The sequence below is a fragment of the Acomys minous genome (assembly GCF_964271855.1).
Source record: "Acomys minous genome assembly, chromosome: 7".
NCBI classification, from domain to species: Eukaryota; Metazoa; Chordata; class Mammalia; order Rodentia; family Muridae; genus Acomys; species Acomys minous.
Genome location: NC_140488.1, coordinates 30,319,618 through 30,340,812, shown reverse-complemented (window position 1 = coordinate 30,340,812; position 21,195 = coordinate 30,319,618). Strand labels below are relative to the sequence as shown.

Genomic DNA, 21,195 nt, shown 5'->3' with positions numbered 1-21,195 from the left:
CAGTTCTTTTCCAACTTTCAGCTATATAAAAGAAACTATTGATCATTCTGATATAGGAACATTGCTGGTAAAAATAAATAAGAACATAAAATATGCATGCCAAGGCACCAATATATACTTATAAAGGGCCTTCCAGGAAATAGAAATTCCATCCATCTCATGGTCCTTGGATTTCAAATTTAAATATGTTTATGTTCCTTCTCAGGGTGATTCCAGCTAGCTTTCAACACATGATTTGCAAGAGTAGCTATACTTTTATATTCCAACAAATTGATCTTTTAATTCAAAACTATGAGATAACTTTAAGGTCACTACTTACTTATTATACTCTTAATAACTTTACTAGCTCGTAAGGACATTTCTGATTATTTAGATTAGTTAATTCAATATGATTAATAGGGCTGAATTTCATTTCCTTCCAAAACCATTTAATTGTAGGGTGATCAATACTGCAATCTTAATGAAACAGGAAGAAGTGAAGGAAACTAGAATGACAGTTGTACAGTATCATTGAAAAAATCATCTGATGATTGTTAGCTGAATATCCGACCAATGAGAGCATGATGCACTCTTTAGTAATTGAGAAAAGCACTGTTTATCATGTCAGTACTTCAGCAACTCACCATACGGCATACTATTCAAAAATCTTTGCAATTATTAGCTAGGAAATACCAGATTTGCTATTAACATCTATTTTCACAGGTAGATCTCTGTTTTTTATATCAATATAATGGTATAGTTAACAACTGCCCTCAAAATGACATGTTATTACCAGGCTTCTGGCAATTTAAAAACTAAAGATGGCTATTCTAACCCATTCTTCTAAGCCTGCAATTCCACAACTCCCCTTTTCGATTAGAAAGCCCAGTACTCCATCAAAAAAGAAGAATGATTAAAGGAAATAAAACATAAGGCAATGTACTTTCTGATTACATCTTTACAATTGATGTCTTGCTTTCATGCAAGGTACTAAAGTGCCCATGTACTGAAATTACCATTTCTGTTTAAAGCTGAAGCAATCAAAACAAAAATGGGCAAACCCCTTTTGTATTGCCCTGGAAAAATAGATCATTTTGAAGGGTGTTTTTGTTGTTTCAAGAATCTGTTTAACCTTCCATTACACAGAACCAGGCCATACCATCTAGCAACAATGATTTAACACCAATTCCTCTGCAAAAGGTTGTTCTGAAAATATTTTGTTTATGTTTCTGGAAATATTGATCAATTACTGCTGCTTCTTCCCAGTTTATTCTGCCATACATGCTTGTTTTGAAATGGGACAACACACATTATTTATACAAAGGCCAACTTCTTCTTAAAGATTGGGTGTCTTATTTATAGTCAACAATAAAATCTCACTGAATGTGATACCTGCCCCCCCAACAAGTTTTCCCTTTCTCTGCTATAAAGAGCCAAGTTTGCATTGTAATAAGGTAAGCACATTTTAAAAACATACTATTCCTACCTTTCTGCTACCTTGCTCAAAAGTTCTTCTGAAGCTTATAAACAAGTTTAAAATAAAATTCCCCTTGGAAGCCAGTGGGTGGTGCTTTATGCTGATTTCAAAGAAGAAACCATTTTTCAGACTTATGACCAACAAGGGACATAATACATATTTCTCTTACTACTTGACTGAGAGAATATAAACACAAACTGGGAGCTATGCCAGTGTGATCAATGGCAGTTTACTTCTCCCAGTAAAACTATTTGTTGACAAACTACTGGCCCATCTGCGGGCTAAGAAAATTTGCTATTTCTGATAGGTAACAATGTATAATTAGTACCCTGGATTGCTCTAATATTTTTTTAACAAATAACTCTTAGGAAACACTAGAGTATGTTAGAAAAATATGATAATCTCTGTAATGTATAATAATTTTAAAGAATTAAAAGGAATGAATGTGCACCCTCTGCAATCATCAAGGGATGCATTTGGAGGTAGCAATGTTGAAAACCATGCATTTGTAGTGTTTTTGTCACAATAAAGGTAGAAACTGTTTATGTATATCAGGTTCAGTATTTAGAAACATTTCTCCACAAGCAATGGTTAATTGTCAGGTAAATATAATTGTGGTACCTGAAATGACAAATGGTCTGAATACAGTGCCTATTGGAAACTACCCACTGCATAATGATTTGGGAGCCAGAGAAAAACTGAGAATAGAATGGCAGCAGACATCCAATCTAATTATAGGTGTCTTTTTAACCACTGAGAGGAAATTGGAGGAAGATAGATTCTTGTTTCTAATCTACTATCTGTCTCAGATCAAAAAGGCTGGGTGCCTAAAGAGTTAGGCTTTTTCATGACAGAAGTGGAGTAGGGGAATTTGCAAAGACATTGTTCCTGCCTTAATCAGGCAGAAAAGACCATCTGACCTGAGGGGGGAAAAGAATTGCTTTCTAAGTCTGTGCTCCCATGTTCTCAACATTGCTCCCTTGCATTTATCATTCTAGCTTCTGAAAGTGCTTTTGTGGGTGGGATTTTGACTTCAGAAACATCATAAGACAGGCATTTGTATGCAAGGTCAAGCTGAAAGGCATTGGCAGAGCTGACTTCAGATCTATTTCCTGACAAGTGGGACCAGTTTTTGGTGAGAAGCACAATGCCTCCACAAATGAAATGGTAAATGTACAAATGTCTCTTGAGGTAGGGGGAGAAATTATCCAAAAGAGTAAAAATTCCTTCTCGTAATAAAAAGATCAGGAAGGTAGGAACAGAAAGCAGGCTTAGTGAGGCTTCTGGTAATGCATGATATATTTTTGTTGTGATAAAATATTCCACATGTGGGTTTTGGTGATCACAGCACAAGTACAAATTTACTAAGAATCATTTAAGTGTGCACTTAAAATAGCTTAAGTTTTATGGTGTATAAATTATACTTCAATAAAGCAGTTCAAAATTCTCAAAAGTAGCTTCATACCTAATTACCTAAAAAGTAATTATGGATGAATTAGGAATGTAAGGAGTGTGTGGTTCCCAAGGCCAGATTTCTGAATAGCTCCCCTCTGTTTCAAAGTTTATATGAAGCAAATGATAAGAAGATACAAGACTGGGAGCCCACAGCTGGGGGCTGGTTCCATTGAGGTCATTTCCCACTTTGTGTTTAATGTCAATGACAGGCGTTTGAAAGAGACAATCCATATATGCCAATAAAAGTGAGTGGAAAAGAAACGGCTGCTTAAAATGTCAAACTCTTTCAAATCAAAACAAAAAAAAAAACCCTAATAATTTAATAAGTGGCATCTGCCCTTTCGTTTTTGTACTCTGAAAACTGTGGCTCTCCTTTTGACAACTGAAAAAAATGTTGACATTTTATGTCTGTGCTCGACGCTTTGCTGTAATTTTTTTTTGAAATGGAACTTAGCATCTTCCTTCAAGAGGGAAGGAAGAGGTACATTCGTAACATACAGCAATGGATTTGTTTACTTGTGTCTCATACTGGGACAAGGACAGTTTTTGCAATTCTATAGGTGGAGCAACTCTGGTTATCTTTGCGCATCAAAATTTCTGTGTAGCTGTCTTTCACTACATGTACAAATGAAATAAGATAATGGGCAGAATTATAAAAATGGAGCTCTTTTCCATACAAAAGAAACTCATATTTATTCCATAAAAGTAGTCTGAATAGGATGACTAAACTAAAACTATGCTCATTTTTGTCTTCTGAAAATGCAATCTGATGCATATGTACTTGTCCAGGTTCGGTTAGAAACTGTCTCTTTAGACAAAAAGCAACGTAATATTTTGTGGTTAAAAAGTTACAAGCAGAAGGTATTTGTAGGGAGTCTGAAGGGAAATCCTAAGGATCAGTTTCCAAGTGGGATGCAAGAGCAAGTGGGGGAATTTGAATGAAGCTGTCATGACCAGAGTAGAAAAATCAGTGTGAACTCAGGGCATACATGTGATCATTTCTCATGATTGATTTCCTTATTTACTCAAGGCTTCAATTACAAACTAAGAGGTGATAACAGGTGGGAGTGTTCTGATTCTGAAACACTAAAACAAATTCGACACCAAGTTATAGTATCCACAAGCAAATGTATTAACTTGGATATCTCTAAATGGCATTATTTTAGGTGATTTTTCTCTTATACTTGACAAAGCTTCCAACAACAAATGGGTACTAAACAGTCTTAGGAAACAGGTGCTAATACAAGTTTTAAAAGTAGCTCACCACTTTGAGGATTAAAAATATGATGCTTATTCAAGGACCAGCCTCCTAGGTTAGATGCATCCATCTCAAAGCCCTGTAAAATGACTGTCCTTTGTTCCCAAAGAATAAATTCAGGGCACATCTCATATTCATATCCGACAGACACTGCAAAAGAAGAGTTAATGGCATATTGAGAATTGCAAAAATATTTACTTCATGTTCATACTGGTGGAGAATCCTGTGCTTATTGTTTTTGCTATTGATTTCTGGTTTGGGGATGAACTTTCACAGCAATGCCTTTTGCTTGGCATGGTCTGGAACTGTGCTTAGAATGACGTTGGTTACTCCAAAATGACAATTTAGTGAAGACTGGGTCAATATGTGGAGCATTAAGTGAATGGATGCTGTCATAGATAAGTACTATATGCATTTGAACATTCAACTTCATTCAGGGCTTTCCGATTATATTCTTCCCTGTAAACATGAAGACAGAAGCTCTCTGAGAATGAAGTGCCTACAGTGTAATTCCTTTTAGTACTTCTATAGGAGAAGTACAGGAGAAGGGTGGTTTTCCCCTTCTCTAGAGTACAAAATGCTTTCAAGAAGTGGGCTTTGGAGTACAGAACCACTTATGCAACACTTGAATACATATCAAGCTAATAAAATTGATTTAATCAATTCATATATTTTCTTTATTAACAATCTTTACTTTACTGAGAGGCTTGAGTTTGCTTAGAGTACTGCAACTGTAAATTCTACTTTGGACGTATTATGCTTTCATTTCTGCATACAGAATACCAATGGGATATCACCCAAGCATTTGGCTTCAACTCCTATGAAGCACAGATGTTGTGCATTAAATGCAGAACCCAAGTATGCCACTAAAATGGGAAGTACAGAATGTCATACCATGGATGTCTTTGCCCTACTAAAATATGTATAGCCCAAACATACCAAGTCATAGCCATTTTCTCAGTTGGTGAACCTGCTTACCTGTTAGAACCCCAGATTTCTGTCTTGTAAATTACAAAATACTTTCTGTCCTCAAAATGTTTGAAGCCTGAGAATACTGGCTCATTACACTGCACACCCCAAAGGTGCTTTTGCCTCTCTGGCAGCTTAAAATAGACCCAATTGGTCTGTCTTCTAATACCACTTTCTAGTAGCAGCCTCTATCAGATCTTTATATGCCTTTGGACAGCTCAGTTTCTCCTTTGCTATTTGGTTATGAAAACTGGTAATGAAAACAGGTGTTTAAAACAATGGCAGCATAATGGGTTGAAAATGAAAGCACACTAGTCTTGGTTACTAGCATTACTATGTGGTCAGGAAAATAATTACCTTGATCTGCTTGTCTATGTATATATAAGTACATATGCAGATAAGTCAAAACACCCTTAAGATTATGAGATTACTTGTAGGCTTCTAGGACCCTCTGGATCCTTCTACTTTGCCATTCTCCCATGCTTCTCTCATCTAGAGTCCCACTAGAATGTCCTCCCCTCTGTCTCAGTTTCCTGGTAAGTGAAGGCTTTCATGGGACATGCCCCTTGGGCTAGTATGCTGATATAAGTGAGTATATACCATTTGAGTCTTTCTGCTTCTGGGTTAACTCACTCATTATGATCATTTCTAGCTCAATCCATTTGTCCACAAATTTCGGGAATTCCTTGTTTTTAATAGCTGAGTAGTATTCCATAGTGTAAATATACCAAGATGAGAGAAGCATGGGAGAATGGCAAAGTTGAAGGATCCAGTGGATCCTAGAAAACTACAAGAAGAAAATTATGATAGGCAGATTTGGGCCCAGGGGTCCCGCTCAAACTAAGGCACCAGCCAAGGACAATACAGGTGGTAACTTTAAACCCCTACCCAGATCTAGCCAATGGTCAGAACACTCTCCACAGTTGAGTGGAGAGTGGGATATGACTTTCTCACGTACTCTGGTGTCTCACATTTGGCCATGTCCCCGGGAGGGGGAGACCTGGTGGCACTCAGAGGAAAGACAGCAGGTTACCAAGAAGAGACTTGATACCCTATGAGCATATACAGGGGGAGGTAATCCCCCTCAGGAACAGTCATAGGGGAGGGGAATAAGGGGAAAATGGGAGGGAGGGAAGAATGGGAGGATACAAGGGATGGGATAACCATTGAGATGTAACAAGAATAAATTAATAAAAGGAAAAGAAAAAAAAACATCAAAAAAGATTATTAGATTACTAATCTCTAAGTTTATAAGTGTATGACCAATCTGAAGTTGCAGGCTACATTGCTTTTGGCCTTTCAGTCCAACAATGCTTAGCAGTAGGGAACCACAATAGTTCTCACTGGAGAAGGACCCAACAGTTGATACTAAGTTTGCTGCTATTGTTTTTGAAACCCTTAATACTTTCTAGGGAAGAGAATATGTATCTTAATTTTTGTTTCACTTGGCCTCACAAATTATATAACCATTTCTGGTGTTGCTGCAGTTCTGTCAGCCATCAGCTGGTTAAGACTTGTGGGAACTCATTTTTTTTTTGTTTGGTGTGTATACATGCTGGTGTGTGTTAGCATATGTGTGGAGTCCAGAGGTTTATAATCAGTGTGCCTTTATCAGTAGCTCTCCAATTTATTATTTTTAAATTAATTTTTTCATTAATTAATTAACTAATTAATTAATGTGTACATGTAGATATTAGAGGACAACATCTGGGAATCATCTCTCCTTTCCACCATGGGATTTGCTGTGATCTAACTCAGGCCATTGGCTTTGGCTACAAGTACCATTACCAACTGAGCTCTAATGGTGGCCCCACCTTTTTGATGGCGAGAGTGGTCTCTCAGTGAACAAAAGCTCATCAGTTCAGCTAGACTGGCTGACTGGATCATACAGTAATCTTCTTTTTGTTGCCCTTTCAGTTCTGGGATTACAAATTCATGCCACTACACTTGGTTTTTACATGGCTTTTGTGGCTTGAATTCAGGTCCCCATGCACAAACAACAGACACTTTATCTATTGAAACACGTCCCCATTTCTACAAAGTCATTTTTAAATTTTAGTCTCAACCAAGCAATATTATTAGCAGAAATCAGTGGTCAATGGCAATTACTGATCATTAAATGGACATAACCTCTAAATGGAAAGTATTTTAGAGTTATCTGTATCATGCTGTTCTTTATGAATATGGGTGTGAATAGGATCTCTTAGCTAAAAGAAATCTCAAAGGTTGCAATTTCTGGTTGCAAATGGAACAGCACTTAATGTTGCCTACAATCTTCCCGATACTTCATCATAGCCCTTCTACTGGCTAAAACAACCTGAAAAGTTGATTTTTAGACCAAGAAAGGAAAAACATTGACTTTCAGATCTGCTATTAAGTCGCTTTGGGGTGTCAGGCAAATCCTTCTTCATCTTTGGGAACTGGGCTCTTCATTGGCACACAGGTTGGAAGAGGGGCTTTAGAATTGCTTCTTCTTATGCTATTATGGGTTATGAAGTATTTACTTGTGAATCTTGTGAACAATATCATAGACAGTCTTCCTAGAAAAGTGCAAATATACACAAAATTTGTGCACCAAATCTAGTATCCAAATAATACTTCTGAATTAAAGACATATGTATTAAATACTTCTTTTCACTCCCTCTCCCTTAGCATTAACACCATATGTTTCAAAATTGCACTCCTTTTACATAGTATTTGGTAGTTCAAGTTTAGGATCTAACTAACAAAGCAAATAGTACAATACATCCCACATTGGAAAGATCAGGTGGTTAGGGAACACATTAAAGACCATGTTGGTGTACAGAATGACATGATTTCTGCTTCTCTTGCCAATGTTTAAAAGTCTTGATTAATAAATAATCACAACAACAATAATTGCAAGTTCCTTTAAAGCCATCATCACATTCCCCACAGTATGCCTGGCAATTATGGGATCTGCCTTCTGTACATTCTAAGCCTGGTAAGCGCCCCTAGAATCTCTTCTCCGGAAGGTGATTGTGCAGTTTTGCAAATAAGCAGTGTGCCTTGGTGACCTCTGATTATGGTGTGGAGCCTACTTTTCCCCTCTCAGTAACAGTTAAAGATCATCCTAACTCGGCACCAGGAAACGCTTACATAAAGCATCAATTAAACAGTTCTCAATGCAATGGTAATGAGACATGCATACTCTTTTCACCTCCTCCTATCTGCTATCTGAATTGCTCTCTAGTCCACAACAAAAAAGTGCATTGGCTGCAAACCCCACAATTATATTACTTTTTCTCTCCCCAGTCACAGCAAATAGCAACAAAGCAGCCACTTAATAAGTTCCCTCTAATTTTTATTAGATTTACTTTCTCCTGAGAAAGCTCTATGAGCTAATAAAGTTATAATTTATACTTAAAACTTGTCCAAAATTCCAACTGACTTTAATGAGAATGGTTGTGTGTTGGTGTATTTCTGTGCACGACTCCTTGCTCAGAGTAACAAGGCAAGGTTTCTTTCTGACAGCAGCCCACTTTTGCAGAATCCTGGAACTTACAATTGGCTTCTGAGAAGGAAAAGTTTCACTCCATGCTGCTGAACTGCTCTCACAATGCAAGGGGACTGGCAAATACAACAGCAGCCCAATCTTCAACTTCTTATGGAAGCATACTGCAGTGCACTAAAGCCCTAGTCTTTTGTATAATTAAATATAGGGAAAGGGGGTTTATATTGGTTCCAGTGGTAAAAATGCTAAGCTTTGACACAACATTCTGCTCAATACTGTGACAGTTGCCATGGTAAGTAAGCAGAGTGGACCATGTCGAGTTTCTGGACTTTTTCCTATAGCATTTGATCATTAATACAGTACTGTATAAGTCACAGATTCAGCCTCTGGCACTCTGGAGTAGACCTAAGAAAACTAGTATAATAAGAAAGAAAACAAAAATTCAACAATATTTCAGAAGGACTGTAGAAGTGGTTTAGACTGGCAGTGAGCAGGGATAGGCAGGCAAAAAGTCATGAGTTATGCTTCACAGGGATTGGAACAAGGCTCCATGCTGGTGCAAATATGTTGAAAGGACAGTTGGGAAAGAGTCAATATGGATGAATACTTTGTTTGAGACATGCAGTACCCTCCTTTGTGATACCCATAATTCCCTCTAGAGTTCTGTCTTTCTGTATTCTTTGCCCCATATTCTTGCAGAGACAATAAGTGAATATTCTGTAAGCACCAGTCACTGGTTGTCATGACACACATGCTCCTTATTGCAGAAGGTTGGGTCTTCTGATCACAGGAGCACATCTCTGACTTCATTGTTAGTTTTCCTTCAAATCTTATATTGTCTTATAAAGAAGACCATATGAGAAAGACCAGCTTGTTCTCTCTGAGACATGAGAAACAATCAATCAAACAAACAAATGAATAAACAAAACCAAAAACCAAAAAACAAAACCCTCTTAATGTTCCCTCTACTTATATGGACAACATCAATTTTACCACATGTCGACTATTAGAAGGAGGAGGGGCCACACTGTCCCTGACATCCAGCCTAATGACTACAGCATTCATCTATAATGGTTAGAACAAGGGATTGACATTAAGTAGCCAAGGTAAAGATACAATGCAATGAAGCTGATATGTGAAATATGACAAGATTAAGCAGATGATTTTTCAATAGCTTCAGGCTAAGGCTCCAGAATTCATAATGCTTGCATTTATGAAAGTAATATATAATTAAAAGTGGTCTGATAGTCAGTGGAAAGATTTATATGTTACCTTCCTGAACTCACATATTTCCAGAAATAATTTGACAATATTTAAAGAATAACTAAAAAAATGAAGTATTTTTCTCCAAAAGAAGTAAGTTAATATAACAATATATTTCCATTAAAACTATACTAAAGCAAAATCAGAAAATGACAGTAAACAAAATACTCAGAGAACCAAATGAAGGCCATAACTACAGCCCAAAACTATGTTGATAAAATGTTATCTATTATAAACAAGTATCTGCTCTCATAGTTGAATCTTTTCTTATTCTCTAGTAATTTATCATAGCATGACCTCAGAGGTTCCTTGATTTGACACACTGCCTGATGGCTTGAAATGCTTTGTTTATCTATAATTTCTAATTTATTAAGAATGTCTCCATCAGGTGGTGAGTTTTTATTGAGTTCCTTTTCAGCATTTGTGGAAATAATATTATTTTCTACTTTAGTCTTCTAAGATAATGAGTTACAGCAATAGATTCCCCAATATTGAACCATCACTGTTGTCCTAAATTAAATTCAACCTGATAATGATATCCTTTTAGCCTGTCACTGGACTTGACTTGAGTGGTACTATATATACTCTTATCTATTCACACACAAAAAAACGGTTATGCAAGATGATATGGGGAGATACATAGTTAGACAGGTAGAAGAAGAAAAATAAAAGGCATCTAGGAGCTATTCAACTGTTTCATAATATGTCCTGTATACTGAAACCTAATATTGTAAGATTGTTTTGTGGATGCCTTGTTCATGTCTAGTTGCATAAAGACCAAAGGAACGTTCTGGGATCATAAACATATTTGAGAGTGCCTTTGTGTGCTCTTACTGTGGGGCCGCATCACTCCACTACACAGGAAAGGCTAAGGGGTCACTTCTGACTTTATTCATTTGTTTGTTCAATCATTCAACAAATACGCAATATTTATTGAGTACCTTCTGTTGACAGGCACTGTATGGGACACTGGGGATATGAGAATGAATAAAAGAGAATTCCTTCTGGAACAGCTTATATTTTAGTGAAAGAAAAATATGAAAGAAAAATAAATAGAACACACAAACTTACATATGTTTTGGTAAATGCTACAAGTAGAAAATGCATAATATTGGTAGTGATTCTGACAAGAGAATTTGTGTTGGATGGAGGAGACAAAGAGGAAAGGATTACCGGGTGAATTATAACACTATTTTCTCCTTGGAGAATGTGGGGGAACATATCCTAAGACCTCTTACTAAATGCCTGAAATTGTGGATCGTATCAAACCTTTATGAGGGTATTTTTGTCTATGTGCCCTGCAGCATTGTCACACAGTAGTCACAGTTAATCTATCCTTCCATGTTTCATGCTGCGGTGTCTGTTTCACACCACTATTCTTGTGCTTTGGAGTCATTAAGTAAATTAAGCGTTAATTGACCACAAGTGCTCCAATAGCATGGCAGTTGATCTGATAACAGACTCTACTATGTGACACTAATAGGCCATTAGTATATACAGTATGGATATGCTGGACAAGGAGATGATTATTTTCTTGGTTTTGAAAATATTATTGCTATGTATGCATGGCACATGTATGTGCATGTGCGTGTGTGTTTGTGTGTGTGTGTGTGTGTGTGTGTGTGTGTGTGTGTGTGCGCCACAATGAACACATGGAAGTCAGAAGACAAGTTTGTGGAGTCAATTCTCTTCTTTTACCTGTTCACGGGTTCTAAGGATGGAGCTCAGGTCATCAGGCTTGCATATCAAGCAGTTTACTAGCCGAGCCATCTGACTGGCCTGAAATTATTCTTGTCTCGGCAAGATGGACCGGTGAGAGATATCATTATGCTGCTCAGAATGGCATGCAGTCTAAAACCGCATGGAGTATTTATTTCTAGAAGTTTTAATTTAATATTTTCAGACTTCAGTTCACTGAGTAACGGAAACCAAGAAAAGTGAAACTGTGGATAAGAGGAGAGGGACTAATATATAGAATCACCTTGACTAATGATCTTGTGTGCAAGGTGAAAATATTTGGAGCAAAAATGCATTTAATATGCTAACTTTCTGTGCATCATAACTTAGCAACACTGTATAACACCAGTTATGTACTCTTGTAACTGAGTGATTGACTGGGAACTACAGTTATCTGCTGTTTCCCAGCAACACCAGAGAATGTAGTACTGTGTATCGCTAGCCAGGGAAAAGATCAAAATTCAAAGTATGGCTCTTCCCGAATGCACATAGTTTTGATGCCACTGCACCATCATGAAATTCTAAGTTGGAGTCGCTTGAGTTGGAGGTAATTGTCTGCATAGGGAAAACCATTTTAGGTAGAAAGAATAGCATGTGTTGAATACTTTGATACTTGGTACTTTTATGAAATTTAAAGAAGGTCAGATAGACTGGATCCACTTTCTCTCCAGTGCATCAAAAATAAATAAAGTACTCAAATCATTCTCAGCCTTACCTAGTAAAAAGTAAGACAAAAGATTCTTATCCTTTAACATTGTTTAGACACTTTTGTCTGAGTAGGAATTTTAAGAGAGAGAGACTCAACTTGGAAATGGGCTTTTAAAAATGCAGTTTATTAAAAGTGATGCAATGTTGTAAAGAAAAGAAATATCATTTTACTCTCAATAGCACCTAGTTTTGAAGGGTAAATTATTTTCTCACCTAATATTGAAGGACTATAGTATCTTAAGATGAGTTAGAAGGGGGTAGAGGGCAAGAAGAGTCATAAATGCTGACTTGATCAGTACGTTGTATTTTCTAATAAATTATGACATTTTTGTCTCTAAGACCTTATCTGGCAAATGACTTTAAAAAATTTAAACTTTACACACACACACACACACACACACACACACACACACACACACACACACACACACACGCTTAACAAAATAAGACACAATCATACCAATTATAACTCACAATTTTTTTGCAATTAGTTACATGGCCTTAGCTGGTATTCATAACTCTGTTCCTCTACTACCCTTTATGTAGTCCCTCCAACCGCAAGCACTTCAGCAGGTCTCCTCTTTTCCTAGAGGAGAAACCTATACCTACACTCCAGAAGTGTTTGGGTTCTTTGCCATTCTGGCTAGATTGGGTTCTTGTGGTTTCCCATTAACTTTAGTCACAGAACATGGTAACCCCATGTCTTAATTACTGTTCTATGACTGTGAGGAAACACCATGGTCAAGTCAATTTATAATAGAACACATTTACTTGAGGTCTTGCTTAGAGTTTGACTTTTGAATTTTTATTCCCAAATGCCCTCAGAGTTTGTTGATTGTGACCCACAATATATATGCTAACATGCACACACACACACACACACACACACACACACAGAGAGAGAGAGAGAGAGAGAGAGAGAGAGAGAGAGAGAGAGAGAGAGAGAGAGAGAGAGACAGAGAGAGAGAGAGAGAGAGAGAGAGAGAGAGAGAGAGAGAGAGAAAGAGAGAGAGAGAGAGTTTCTTTGCAATATTTATTCTCTTATCGTATCATATTTTGATACTTTCTATTCTATTATGGTCACTTTTGTTCTATTATTCTCCACTAAGTTATGTCTATTATTCCAAAAGTGCTGTTTTAGTCATGAAGTGAGTTTTACAATCTACCTATGAGTTTGACCAGACTGAAACAGACACATAATACTCACTTACCAAAGTATAAGGTAATTAAAAAGCACTGAGAAGTCCTAGGTTCTCTTACTTTAGAGATTCTAACACATATTAAAATCGACGCACTTTACATTCCACACCACACATTTTATATTTAAGTTTGAATACTGAATAACAGCTGAGAAGCTGGCAAAATGCTTGGTTTTGCAGACACTTAACATTTATTAGTAGTGATTTTTCTGCTTTTCTTTTTATACTTTGCTTTTAGGTTGCAAGCATGTAATTGTTCCTTAAAAAACTTATACCCTAGGCACTGTGCCTATAAAGTTGACAGTCTAGTGCAGTTCTGATCTCAGTTAACAATTATGAATTCATGAGTGGAAAGAAATGATGAAAGATTATTATCTTTGCTAGATTTCCTGACAGAAAGCCACTGGGGCAGAGAATTGGGTGCTTGTTAAGGTGGGCTCTTCCCTCACTGGGTCAAGAGTGACAGCAGGAAAAGACAGGCAGGCTGGGAGATCTGAGCTGGAATTTCTGCTCAGTACAAGCTTTTAGGCTCTTTCTGAACCTCAGTTTCTTCCTCTGGATATTGGAGATCCCATTAATTGTGCCATGCCTACCAAGCAGGAAAGCTATATGGATTAAAATGAAATAATGTATGTGAAAGCACCTTGCAAATTGTAAAGCACTCCCCATTTATTATTAAAATATTCAGTGGGTTCTGTTCTCATGGCTGCCCAGCTCGCTTAGGTTTTACTGAAGGAAAATTTATGAACACTAAAGCGTCATTCTCAGGAATGTTTTGTGTGCTCAAAGCAGCCATAGCTTAGCACCTATTACTATTAATGTTCCCCTGTTTCTCCCTAACACAATTTAGACAGACTCCTATGCATTGTGAACCTTTAGGAAGTCTAGTTCTTGCAGAAACACCACTCTTTCTTGCCAAACTACTGTACTAAATAATTATGCAATCATTGTTGCCAATAACCTTGAAGAAAAATAGGATTGTTTATAGCAGTGCTACTAAAGGCGGATGGGTGATTTTCTGAACTTCCAGGACTCTAAACTGCTGCAATTTAATTTAATTAAAATGAAGACCAGGCAGAATGCATTATTATACATTGATAATATATGCAGACACAGGCGGACATAGGGAATTATTTTGACAAAATTCACATAATGGATGCAGATCAGAGGCCCTGAACAAGCCAGTTTGTCAAATTAAATATGCCATCTCTAGAATTTTAACAGCACTATGAACTTAACAGTAGTGAGTTTTTAATGTTGTTTTGTAAGCCATAGAGCTTGGAAAGAAGCTAAATAAAATACAATGATTTCCAGACATTATACTTTATTTAGAGCTAAGGAACGAAGCACTAAGGTCCAATCATTTCAAATGCTCACATGCAGTTTTCAGCAGGACAGTCTTGTCTATGAATCAGACAACAAAATCTTTAAGCTGGATGAACTAGTGATTGTGGCTTTTGTAGCGAGCCTTAGGGTGAGTTTTACTCTCCTTCCACTTGATCAATAGTGTCCTTGGATTAATCAATCTTATCAGCTGTCACCCATACTTTTTTTTTCAGTGAGGAGTCCACATAACTCCTATTGGTAATTTGTTCACTCTTGTATTATCCCAGTTGGAAAGACTGTTTCATTGCAGAAAATGATGGCATAGCCTAGGATGTTAAACACTCCTTTTTTTTTTTGCATTTTAGTTGTCTTTCAAAACTTTATTATTTTTTGTGACTTTCTGGTTTTTAGATACCATTCCAAATCCCCACTGCTGAGCTACATGGGAAGGAAGTTTGCCACATTTCAAACTAAGCGGCGTTTCAACCTAGGCGTTTTCTATCACTTCAGATTCAGTCTCTTTAAATTTGCACTCGTCTTACTCCATCATCCTGAAATAGCTGGCCCAGAGGTTGCCAGTTAATTGGTATGAGAAGGAACAAGAGGTAAGTCTTTTTTGGCCACAGTCTTAATCAAAATCTTTGCTCTAAGTAGAACATTATGAATGATGGCTAAGTCTGAGAGTAGTTTTCTATGCGGCTATGAAAAAGTGTCACACACTGAAAGGATTCAAAGAAAACAAGTTTGTCATCTTACAGTTGAAGAAGTTATGAGTCTCAGATGGGTCTTGGTGAACAAAATCCAAAGTGTTAGCAGAACTGAGCTAACATCCACAGGCTCTAAGGGTAGATCCCATATTTGTTGGCCAGCTTCTTAGTGGCCACTCCTATACCTTGTTTTGCAGTTCTCATGCCATTCTTCAAAACCAGAACTATGTATGTGCCTCTCTGTGTCACTGTTACATACTTGTATCTTCCTATAACTCTGATCTCTCCATCGGCCTCCCCCTTTTTCACTTTTGAGGCCTTTCTGATAATGTGGGGCCTAGACAAAATAAGCCACTCCTTACTCATGTATTCAAAGCTAATCGGCGAATTAAAATTTGTTTGTAATCTTAATTCTCTTTTAGCTTGCACTATAACATACCCAGAGGTGACAGGTGGACGTTTTAGAGAAGGTTAGTGATTTTTATGTTACCAAATAACTATATTAAGATTTCTGAATTTAAAAGTAGTCTGGGCAATGCCATATATAACACTGTTGTTACAACTTGATGAAAAACTTTGTCTATTCCTACTCATATCTATACACTAATAATAAAATATTGCCTTGTGCACAAGAAAATGTTTGTGCAGAGCATATTACAGATGTGAGTATATCATCCCAATGATCACACATTTAATACCAATGCTTCCATGCAATCACTTGAGCATTTTGTTGTATTCTTCAGGGGTTAGTCTCTAGGATGGGTGGAGAATTAATCTATCCCAGGGACGAGCCCCCACTACTGGCTTCCCAATGCAGAGTGGTCATCTCCGAAGCCATGTAAATGCAAACAACAAAAATGGACTTAGTAAATTGTATTTATTTGTATGCATGTGTATGTATTGCTTGATTGCTCAGGGGAGAAGTTTGAGAGAAAGTAGCTGGGAAGGACTAGAAGTAGTAAAAAAAAAAGTAGGAAAAGTAATCTAATTATATTTTAATTAAAACATATTAAAATTATTGTAAGAAAAAGAAAACACAAATTATAGGCTAGTATAAGTCCTTAATTCATTTAAGTTATACACATATGTTAACATATATTATAAATTAAATATATAACTACAACACAATAGAGTTTTCCTTTAGTAAAAATACAGGGCCTGGTTATTTATTCACCCTTTTCTAAACTAAATACTTTTAAAATGTGCTAAAATGTGGTGACTATTAAAAGTAAACAATCACTTGTTTCTTTTCTCAAGCTAAAAGAGGGAGATGGAGATAAAAGATATGTAGTAAATACAGTCTCTTTAGTCAACAGTCCCTTAAATCATGGCTAACTGAGGTATTCCCTACAAGGCAAACAATCTATATTTCAGCGTAGGTACTATTTGCATGATTATTTTGGCCTTTTATTTGGGAGCTTTGCCAATTTTCTTTTTCTACACTTGAAATTTAACCTTACATGCATAAAAAACATTGTTTTGCTTTGCACTTTGAATATTTCTAAAGGATTTTTGTTATCTTTTGCTTTTCTTATTATCACTAGCCTTTCAGAAGAACTAGTAACATATTTTTACATTATTTTATTTTTAAAAAATTGAGATTATATTTACAATAGTTCTCCCTTCCTTTTCCTCATTTCAAAACCTCCCATATGGCATATTAATTAATGTTATTTTATAGTCATAATGATACACATAGGTGAACACTAGGAATAGAGAAGTCAACACTAAAGAGCACATATTAATTTTTTGCTTATATATGTGGTTTACATGTTTCCGTAATTACAGATAAATGTATTCGTAGTTACCTCAGTGAAGATGATTTGCTAGAATAAAGAGGGAAGTTTAGAATATTTAGTTAAGATGATATTTAAAAATAAGAGATGCAATTCATGTATAAAATGAGGTTGACAAAATGGTACAGTCAGAACCTAGAGTGGTACTTTTGTCAGTAAAATGCTTACTGTGCAAGTATAAGGACCTGAGTTCAATCCTCTAACTTCACATAAAAGCCTGGTGCTATAATGGCAGTGCAGAGATGGGGCAATTGAGGAAGACATTTAACATCAACCTCTGGCCTTCACATGCATTTGTACACATGTATACCAGTGAACACATGTACACATACAAACAAATTGTGCTATCACTGAGGAAAATAGTTTGGAGGTTTCTCAGTAACTTAAACATGGTATTACCACGTTGTCCAAAATATTGGTATATATGCAAAATTAAAATCAAGTATTGAAATTAAGATCTGTATACAAATGTTTATGGGACCACTACTCAAAACAGACAAAACAAAAACCAAAACAAGACAAAAAACAAACAAAAAACCTCCAGAAAACACTGCAAATGTCCTTGAGTTGATAAATGGGCAAACTTGTAGTATATGCATGTATTAGAATATTATTCAGTCACAAAGTGAAAGTACAGCTATATGTGATTACATAGATGAACATTGGCAATGTTATGCCAATTAAAATAAGCTAGACTCAAAAGACCACTTACTATATGGTGCTATTGATTTGAAATATACAAATATAGAAAGGTAGAAAGGAGATTAATAGATTTCAGGTCCAAGGGAAAAAGAGAGGTGTGAAGAGTAACTGCTAATATGTGTGGAGGGGCTTTGTGTGGTAATGACAAAAATGTTCTGGAGTTCGACATTGGGGATGGTTACATAACATTTTGAATTGTGCTAAGTTCCTACTGAAATGTAGGTAAGATTTTTGTGGTATATAAATTATGTCCTGCTGACTTTCATATGAACTCGGGTGCACCATATTTGACCACGTCCCCTGGATGGGGTGGCCTGGTGGCACACAGAGGAAAGATAACAGGGTACCAAGAAGAGACTTGATACCTTAAGAGCACATACAGGGGAGGGGAGCAGGGGGTAAGCTGGAGGGAGGGAGGAATGGGAGGATACAAGGGATGGGATAAAAATTGAGATGTAATATGAATGAATTAATAAAAAGATATTAATAAAATAAATAAATAATTAATGTCCTGACAAAGATGTTATTTTTTAAAATTAGGTTCAGCTTCATGTATATAAATCTTATGAATAAATAATAGAAATTATAGTAGTTAGCTCTTCATTGAATATTGAATAAATTTGTGCACATTACAGCTTAAGAAAATAATAATCAATGGCAACACTAACAACTAAACTCATCTCTAAATACCGCAAAGGTCTAAGGGAGGTTTCTAAAGAATGTGAAGAAAAAGAGCTATAGGTAAATGTAGAAATTTTGGCTTCTTCTGCCTAGCAAATCAAGCAGTATAGGCTAGTGTTGGGGGTTAAAGATTATGGGGCTTTGAGTATTTATCAGTCAGAGTTACAGAAAGAATCAGGTAATGATTACTGTAAAAAGTTTGCATGAAAGTGTTGGCAAAGCTAAAGGAAAAACAAGGTGTGAGAAGTTATCTGACTAGCAACACTCGGCAGCACTGGGAGGCACTGGGAGGCACTGGGCAGCACTGGGCAGCACTGGGAGGAACTGGGTAGCACTGGGCAGCACTGGGCAGCACTGGGAGGCACTGAGAAGCACCGGACAGCACTGGGAGGAACTGGGAAGCACTGGGAGGAACTGGGAAGCACTGGGAGGAACTGGGTAGCACTGGGAGGCACTGGACAGCACTGAGAAGCACTGGGGAGCACTGGGTAACACTAGGAGGAACTGGGCAACACTAGGAAGCACTGGGCAGCACTGGGAGGAACTGACCAGCACTGGGCAACACTGGGAAGCACTGGACAGCTCTGGGAGGAACTGGGAAGCACTGGGAAGCACTGGGAGGAACTAGGAAGCACTGGGAGGAACTGGGCAGCACTGGGCAGAACTGGACAGCACTGGCAGGCCTTCTCATCTATTAGGAACAAGGGAGAGAATGATGACACAGAGGTCAGAGAGAGCTTAGAGACAGGTGACTCCTCACCAGGAAGATAATCTGAACCTAGAGAAGGAGTCTGGCTCTGGAACGTTCCTATAACTGCTACACTCAAGAAGGACTGAGTGCTGCCTGGCCAGTGGCCTTAGTGGCAGTTGGCCTCATGGTAGAGTTCTGGGTTACAGGGGTTTTTTATACTGAACATAATATACTGCAGACATAGTACAATCTTATTTCAACAGGAAGCTGAATGCAAGATAAAGTAAGTCAGCAGACTGGTAGATGAAGACCTGAGAGAAAGGAGAGTAGTTAGTATTGCTGTCTAAGGGAAAGCTCACTAATAGGTAAGATCCAGTCCCTATTGGGGAAGCAGTGAAATCTTGCTGAAGAGGGACTGTGGTCCTCTAAACCTTCCCATTCCTTGTATTCTAATAAAGTCCAACATAGATTATAGATTATATCATTACTCATATATATGAATCTTAACTAGTCAGAGAAAGACACCAGAGCTTTCATTTTCCCCTGGAAGAGGAGAAGAATTTGATACACACTATAGTCTAAGAAATATTTCTTAACTACCTGGAATTGTATCACGGCAAACCTTTCCAAGGAAGGATGTGAAACCAGCTCCTCCAGAGATTCAATTTCTAATCTGTCCTTAGATTTCTGTCTCAAGATTACAGAAAATAAAAAGAAATAGGAAATCTGGGAGCTGTTTTTTCTTAGCATACTATTAATGTAATAAGCTGATGGAGTCTAACCATCCAAACATAAATGATACGTAAAGATGCGTATACAATAGAGTCTTGTAGTTTTAAGTAAAACGATGGTAGAAATGTAAAAAAAAAAAAAAAAAAAAGCCCATATAACTCCACACCAAAGGTCACAGTTAGAAGGCAACATTCAGCTTTGGAGACAGTTACAAGTTAGATATTGTGTGATTCCTCTGGTATGCTGCAATCACAAAACCAAAATACATTTAAGCAAACGCTTATCACAGTGAAATTCTAAGCAGGTCCAAAGTGGGCATTTACATTAAAAAGAAAATCTTATATTCCTTAACTGGAAGAAAAATCAATAAATATTCCAAATTCAAATTGATACACAATTAGCATTTTCTGTTTTGTAAGCATAATACTGCTGTTTAAATAGAAATACTTCAACATACCCAAAGCTTCTGCCAGGCCCCAAACCTTCTGTCCATAGATGTCTGTCTTGTTCCAAGCAAATGTGTAGACAAGATTAATTGCAGCAGGAAACCACTTCTGTGTGAGTCGCCCTTCCACAGCTACTGTGAGGTGTACTTTAATCATGCCCACGGGAATCGTTGAGTGTGTCAAAATGATCCGTAGCAAAGTTTTATACCCAGGTGTTCGGCTGCTCAGGTAACTCAGCCTCACAAAGCTGGAAGGAATGGGGATTTCCTCTTGTACAACCTAAAATTGAAACACACACACACACACACACACACACACACACACACACACACACACCAAAACAACACAAATTAGCTCTTCAGTGGTGACAGGTAGAGGAAGCTAACACACGCTTTGTTGTTAAAGAAACAGACTAAAGGAAAGTGAATACTGGGCTCTACTGATGTCAAGCCTTGTGTTCGCAGATTTTTATGAGTCTGGGTGACTGAAGGTTTTGAATTTTCTATCAAATCTGAATGAGAACGAGAAATACAGCCAACACTACAGATTGCTCTCATCTGCTGCTGCCAGGAATGACTGTAAAGAACAATTTTATTC

General features: G+C 37.2%; 1 protein-coding gene across 4 annotated transcripts in view; it reads right to left on the bottom strand.

Moving 5' to 3' along the window:
• The window catches only part of TENM1 (teneurin transmembrane protein 1), an 839,058-nt gene that overhangs the window by 110,744 nt on the left and 707,119 nt on the right, over window positions 1–21,195 (bottom strand). For all 4 annotated transcript variants that reach the window (XM_084789577.1, XM_084789578.1, XM_084789576.1 and 1 more), the window contains 2 exons: window positions 20,610–20,877; window positions 4,176–4,319 (listed from right to left, as the gene is read on the bottom strand). In XM_084789577.1, the coding sequence (XP_084645703.1) occupies window positions 4,176–4,319; window positions 20,610–20,877 (412 nt within the window). The remainder of the gene's footprint in view (window positions 1–4,175; window positions 4,320–20,609; window positions 20,878–21,195) is intronic.